The 7772-nt window shown below is 34.3% G+C and overlaps 1 protein-coding gene across 5 annotated transcripts in view; it reads right to left on the reverse strand.

The window, feature by feature from the left end:
* Positions 1-7772, reverse strand: part of VPS13C (vacuolar protein sorting 13 homolog C) — a 198977-nt gene that overhangs the window by 59585 nt on the left and 131620 nt on the right. For all 5 annotated transcript variants that reach the window (XM_017506167.2, XM_017506165.2, XM_017506169.2 and 2 more), the window contains 5 exons: positions 6623-6852; positions 4680-4772; positions 1921-2286; positions 1477-1563; positions 60-209 (listed from right to left, as the gene is read on the reverse strand). In XM_017506167.2, the coding sequence (XP_017361656.1) occupies positions 60-209; positions 1477-1563; positions 1921-2286; positions 4680-4772; positions 6623-6852 (926 nt within the window). The remainder of the gene's footprint in view (positions 1-59; positions 210-1476; positions 1564-1920; positions 2287-4679; positions 4773-6622; positions 6853-7772) is intronic.

The following is a 7772-nucleotide window of genomic DNA, read 5'->3' on the forward strand; positions in this document are numbered from 1 at the left end:
AAATCCATGTTTCATTTTAAAACTCCACTTGAAATATTCTAAGCAAAATTCAGACATACTTTTGCTAAATTGTTGAAAACATTAAGACAACTTTTGGATATTGTTATATTCATTGTATTTCCTGAAGAAATATGAATTGCCATTTGTGGCTCAGGAATAAAATCATCTCCTGGCAGCAAACTTTTATCCTGGACTGGGTTCTTCTTTACCTATGAAGAAAAATAACATAGCAAATTTATTAACCAACTGATAATAAAATAAAAACGCTAAACAGATGTTCCACAAAAGTCTTATTTTCAAAAATACACAGTGGTTCACTTTGATTCCATGGAGATCAACATTCATTCCTTCAGAGCATAGTCCAAACATGGGGAAAAGTTTAGAATTATGTCATGAAATTATTCAAAGCCAGCTAAAATATTTGTTTCTTATGCATTCCTCAGAGTACAGCTATTTATTCAGTGTCCTTCAACTGGTGACTATGTGTTGCTGAGCAATCAAAGAGGACCCTGAAGTCTAAAGTGATCCCTATTAGAGGTGCCACCTGGAAATGCTTCTTTCCTTCTATTTTTTTTTAACCAATAACACCTTCAAATAAGTAATATTAATATAGTAAACACTTAACTAGCCATCAGATTCCATCAGCTTTTGTTCTAGCAGTATTTCAAAAGCCTTGTAAAACATTCTTTGTTAGCCTCCCTATGCCCAAGAAAGGCATGTCAGAAAAATATTACTTCTTTATTGAGAGGAAATTGGAACACAGGTTAAGTGACTTATCTTTAACAGAAGAATATGTGGAGTCCGTTTCCATGCCTGACTCCTTAGGCTGCCCCAAAGAAGTATGCTATGACAATTTCTTAACAATATATGACTCAAGTTCCTTTTAATCAAGAAAAACGTGCTTCGGTATCTAGGATACTGAGGTGTTCTCAAAAAATAACATAAAGAGGTAACACCAAAGAGTTTATTAACTAGAATAGCAATTCTCAGATATTCTTGTCTGACCCTTAAAAAAAATCACTGAGTATACTAAACAGTATAATTTATGTTGTATCTACCAATATGCACTCTATTAACAAAACTGAAAAAATTAAATATTCATTTAAAAATAAAAATTACATGCTAATATAAATAACATTGTAATCAGAAATAACTACTTTAAAAATACAGTGAGAAGAGGAGAATATGCAAATTTCTTTAGTGCCTGCCTTAAGGGAAGACAGATAAATTCTCGTTTCTGTTCCGCATTCAATCTGTTGCAGTATCACATTCACGTAGTCTCTGGAAAACTCCACTTATACACTCATAAGAGAATGAGAATGAAAACAATATATGAAAAGAGTTCTGACCTCATGGACAGAGCCCTTAAAAGGGTTTCAAGGATCCTAGACCACATCTTAAGAATCACTGAACTAAAAATTAGGAATGAATACGCACAGTATCATTCTATCCAAAGATATTTTAAGATTTCCTTACATCAAGCCTTAAATTCCACTGTCTCTTCCCATCCACTCTCTCAATCAGTGGCTCCCAGACAGCATGAATCTCATTGTAATAGTGCACCTGGAAAGATACATACAGAATGATAAGAGAGTCTTTGGGCCTTAATTATGTATTTTATGATCAGTGGGAAAAATATTAATGTTATATATTATTAGCCATTTTAAAAACCCACCTAACAATATAGAGAGTGTATGTTCCTTTACTCTCTTACTCTATTGTCATAAATTATTTATCAAATCAAGCTTTAAAAAATAATTATCAAAAAACAATACATCAACAAATTAAATGTCCGAATACAATATCTATTCACATATATACTCATGATGGCCATGTACAAACAAGAAAAGCTTATATCTTAATTCCAAAATTGCATTTTCAATAAGTTGTCTCTGAAGGTATTAAATGAAGTGGCCATACCTGTAGCGTCAAGTCTGCAGCAGCAGCCATTAAAGAAGTCCAATTTTTAATATTTCCTGAAAACTTAGACTCTGCCAATAATAAAGGTACAGTTCGATGTCCAAGGCCACATTCTAAGGTAACCTGAACTGATTCTACAAGAACAGCACAATTTTCCTCTATCAATGAATGTTCAATGTCTCTGAAACTTTCCGTTACTTCTGTTGCCACATCGACACCAAGAAACCAAGTGTTATAATCATTAATCGATTTGACACCCCAAAGATTTTCCATTTCCTTAGTTGTATCTTTGGATTCATCTTCTTTTGTTTTTGGAGACAATGCAGCCATGATTGTCATCACAGTATTAAGAATTATGGGTGAAATCTTTAAAAAAAAAAAAAAGCAGAAAAATATTTAGAATAAATTCTTTCCCAGATGACAATATATCCATACATGATTTTTTAAGTTAAAAAGTAACTAACATAAATTTTAAATAATTTCATAACCAAGAAAAACAAGAGAGAACACAAAATTACATGTCAAGCCAACTAACCACGCAACACTGACTTCTACTCAGGTTATCTGGAATTAAGCAACTAATGTTATATGTCAGTAGTCAAAATCTAAAGTTAAACTGATCAGTTCAGACCAAAATAGTGTTATGTGAATAGACAAGTATAGAAATGTAAACAAATTCTTCATTTTAAAATCAGCCACATTAACTAAACCAAAGTGTGTGATCCTTGTCAAGACACACATAAATATCATTAAGCAACAAGATCTTAAAAAAATAAAATAAAAGAAGATATGCATTTGCTTCCGTTTGCCTTACTAAAACTCGAAGACTGGAAACCATAGCTCTCCTTTGGCTTACCCCAAGATCTACAGATTCTACCTCTTACTGTCTTTGGATAGTGCCTTTCTTTGCTCCCTTCCCTCATTTTCTATTATTCTAACTTGAGTTCTACACTGATGATACATACCTTCTATGTCCAACACTCTCTCAGCCTACCCTCCACAATGCCACCAGCATAATTTCTCTACAACCCAAATCTGAGCATGTCATTCTTATGCTTAAAATCTTCACCAACTTTCTATAACTTTTTTATCCCACAAGATAAAATCCAAACTCTCTTTAGCTTAATGTGCAAAGCTCTTTGTGGCCTAGTGCCTATTCAGCCAGCTAGCCAGAAATTCCCCAGAAATACTAGGTTAAATAAGTTAACTGTATTCCTTTATTATTCACTCCTCACAATCCCTACTTAAAATGTAAAGAGATATAATTACATCATCAGAAGCAGGATCTAGTACACACTGCTTTCCTAACGTACTTGTCAACTTTTTTTCCTTGTCTTATTAACGTCACTTATAATTAATGCTTCCGGTCTTACAACTCCACCACACCATTCTCTCCAGCCATATGGAGACCACCCCTCTAAGTCTTAAAAGGATTTTTTCATACCTCTGCCTTTGTGCACATTATCAGTTCTGTCTGGATAAACCTTTCCATGCTCTCCATCTATTTAATCTCCATTAGACTTTCAAAACTCAGATCAAATAGTCCTGCTTCTACACAGCTTTCCCTGATGTCCTGGTCTGAATTAAAGGCTCCATGTCTTTGCTCCCAACTGAACCTTGTCCATGCCTTTAGCACTGAGAACTACGATCACTGATTTCTTTATTTCTCCCGCATATGTCATTAAGTTTTTTGACAGCAGGGGCTGTGAATTTCCAATGCCTTATAAAGGACATTTTTTTTATACACAGTAAAAACTCAAAAACGTTTGTTGAATCAGTCGATACATTTATGTTCAAAGAATGTAAAGTCTTAACAGCACCTAACCTAATGTCTTAAGAGAAAATACATGAAAATTCAAGGAGTTTTTCCCCCATTTACTACTTTATATATTTTTAAAAGTAAATCCATTAACAATATACATTTTAAGACTATTCAGTATTTTAAAATACTGAGAAAAAACTAAATTAATATTTACATTGTACTTCAAATGAAATGAGTTTCAGCCTTAGTTCAATCACTGTTGGTCACGAACATATGTAAGTAAAGCCACTACCATTACTGGCATTAACCAATTAACCAAAAATTAAGGAATTAACCAAAAAATGATTCATTTTTGTATCCTTTGTGTAAACAGAAAAACAGATTGCAGAAAGTATTCTACATCTTCCATTTGTGACTGGGCACGAATCTAAATGCCATTGGAAAACAATTATTTCAATGGCACTGAAAACAAGTAATGTTTCTCAATACTTTAAATGTAGAGTAAAAAGCAGTAAACCCTAATAATTATTTCTACTGTACAGGTGTCATTACAAATATTTGAAGCCAAATAAAAAATTTAATCATACAGTTATTAAATTCAATCAACTTATACATCAAATAATGCCTAAAAATGACTTATCACAAATAAAGGAATAACAACCTCTTCTCTCCATCCTTTCTTACCTTATCTTCCCTCCCACCCCGTGTCTTCCCTCATCCAACTCAACCTCTCCAACACATACATGCAAATATAATAGAGAAAAACTACCCTGATCATTTGTAGATAGTAAAAAGTACTCTTTTAAAGAAAATAGAAGCAAACATTTGCATTAAAGAAAAATATACTTTAATGTTAGAAATTACTTATTACTGAATATATGACTAGCATAATGCTTGAGTTGTGAGAGACATCAAAAGATACTGTCTCAACTGCAAAATATGCAATGTTGTGAGGAAAAATAAGAATTTTCACTCAAAGAATATGGTAAGTACTAACCTTAATTATAAATTCTTTAACCTTGATATTTATATTTTGTTTTCCTGAAGCCCACAGACATTTTTCCATAAATAAAGAACAAGGCTGCAAGACCTATAAACAGATAAATGAAGTTCACATTTCCATAGATCCATTAAATATGTAACACACACTTCCAAGAACCATGTCTTACTTAACTTGGGATTTTTAACTACAGCCTGCTATTATTCTAAAAGCAAAAAGGCAAAACTAAATTAGCTGAGAATCTCTTTTGAAGACGCTTCTCAACTATGAGAAGTCTGTACACATTGGTAAAGTACTTTAGGCAGTTCTGATGAATTTCATCGTGCCAAATCTTTAAGTGATAATGCACATTTAGTACATTTAAAATGTTTCTTTCTGCTATAATAGTTTTTAAATGATGTCCTCTATGAAATATATCTTTGAAATATCTATAAAAGTGAGCTAAAGACTATGGTAAGGTAGGTAAATAAACAGTTTCCAGATGATTAACAGGTCAGTCTGAAATATCATATATGGCTCTTATTACAATAAAAGTCAAATCTTCAAATTGTGAAGCTTATATTCTTACATACGATTAAATAAATGAATGAATAAGCTTGTACCTGAACTGAATGAAGCAATTAGTACTGCATAATTGTTATTTCTTAAAAAATAGGATGAGGCTAGGTATGGTAGTGCACACCCGTTATCCCAGCACTTTGGGAGGTCAAGGTAGAAGGACTGCTTGAGGCCAGGAGTTCAAGACCAGCCTGGGCAACAGACCAAGACCCCTTCTGTACAAAAAAATTAATTTTTTTTAAAAATTAGACAAGTAATAGTCCTAACTAATTAGGAGGCTGAGGCAGGACAGTTACTTGAGCTCAGTAGTTTGAGGATGCAGTGAGCTAAGATGGCACCACTGCACTCCAGGCTGGGTGACAAAGTGAGACACTTGTCTCTAAAAGAGAAAGAATTAGGATGAGCTAATAGATATAAGCTTTTGGTGACATGTATAAAGACGATCCTGTCAAAGAATATTTCATGATAAAGTACAGACTTCATGCTTTCCTTATGCAGTTCACTTTGCCCACAATTTTTTTTATTTAAAATACCACTACAAATAAGTCACATAATATAATGATTCTCTTATCATAAAATTATCAATACTACAAAATAATTGGTGTGGTAATTAACTCACAAAAATCATATTTTTCAATAATAATGTGAAAATATAATTGACATTCACTTTTTTTTTTTTTTTTTTTTTGACAGAGTCTCGAACTGTCGCCCAGGCTAGAGTGCAGTGGGGGGATCTCAGCTCACTGCAACCTCCACCTCCCTGGTTCAAGCGATTCTCCTGCCTTAGCCTCCCTAGTAGCTGGGATTACAAGCACACACCACCATGCCCAGCTAATTTTTTTTTCTTTGTATTTTTAGTAGAGACGGGATTTCACCATGTTAGCCAGGATGGTCTCGATCTCCTGACCTCATGATCAGCCTGTCTTGGCCTCCCAAAGTGCCGGGATTACAGGCATGAGCCACTACACCCAGCCGACATTCACTGTCAGTAACAGCAAACACCAATGCTTTTGGAGAGATGATTCCAATTTTTTCAATTTAAGCCTAAATATCATTCATTCATTAAATAGGTATACTATGGTGAACAAAAGAAACAGTTGAAAAAGAATATTAATTTGTACATTTTTGAATTTTATCAAATGCTACTCAACAGAAGATGGTATATGAAAATAAAACCATTCTGGAGATAATCCTCAGTTTGGTCATCACATCCATGGCTAAGTCATTTAACATCTTTGGAATTCAGTGTCTTTATATGTAAAACCGCAAGTTCACAATAAACAACCTCTAAAGTCCTGCAGAGCTCTCATACTCTAGAGTTCCATGAATCAACTGTTTCTGCCACTCTTCAACCCAAGTTTAGGCCACAAGGTAATTCTTACTGTGGTAATGTTTTTCCCTCTCTTTTCTCTGAGAAAAGGGCAAGCGAGTACTTTCAGATCTCTCACAGAGGCTTCCATCATCTGTTCAAGTTTGGATGTTGACAGAGAAAGTTTACACTGAAACGAGGCTGTCAGAGCAGGAGCATCAGCCTTTGTCAGGTTGGCAACAAATACGACTTCTGGATCTGTGATCATGGCCTTTAAAGTCATATTTGGTCTAACAGAGTCATCTGAAGAAACAAAAAACAGGAACCAGAAGTTTCAGGTTAAGTAATTTCATTTGACTGGATGTTATCTACAAGTTGTTAAGTTCTTCTCAATGTTTTCCTATAAAAGATATGGTGAAACTGACAACATTAATTGGTTAATGCAAATGATTAAATGATTAACAAATGCTGATTATGTAAGATAAGGCAATCTGATCCCTGTCCCAAGAATACCATCACCACTTTGATCTAGCAGGAATAATCCTGTTTTGAAGTTCTTTTTGTCAGAATTAAGATATATGCATACACACAGACATAAGTATATATTATACTGCAGGTGCAAGAAAGGGAAAACTGGAAAGAAGAATATCAGGAAGAGGAAAAGAAACTCTGATAAAGCAGACACTGTTACTTGTTTCCGTCGGTTTCACCCAAAAGTCCATAGTCAGTGTCATATAATCTATAGTATAAATACATTCAATGCATATATAAATATCAGACACAATTACTATTTAAAAAACAGTAACAGTAAATTTTTAAAATACCATTCTTACCCTACCAGGACATATTACTTTTTCAATCTGGATAATACATTAGAGAGAAACATATCTGACTAAGACAATTGTAATTTAACATGGAAAAGTCACTGATCTGGCAGGGGCAAAGTGGCTCACACCTATAATCACAGCACTTTGGCAGGCCGAGGAGGATGGACCACTTGAGCCTAGGGTTTGAGACCAGCCTGGCAACATGGCAAAGCCCAGTCTCTACCAAAAACACAAAAAATTAACCAGGTGTGGTGGTGCAAAACTGGTCCCAAGCTAATCAGGAGGCTGAGGTGGGAGAACTGCTTGAGCCTGCCTCAGGAGGTGAAAATTACAGTAAGCCAAGATTACACTACTGCACTCCAGCCTGGGTGACAGAGTGAGAGTTCATCTCAAAAA

The sequence above is a fragment of the Cebus imitator genome, unplaced genomic scaffold (genome assembly GCF_001604975.1).
Source record: "Cebus imitator isolate Cc_AM_T3 unplaced genomic scaffold, Cebus_imitator-1.0 Scaffold350, whole genome shotgun sequence".
NCBI classification, from domain to species: domain Eukaryota; kingdom Metazoa; phylum Chordata; class Mammalia; order Primates; family Cebidae; genus Cebus; species Cebus imitator.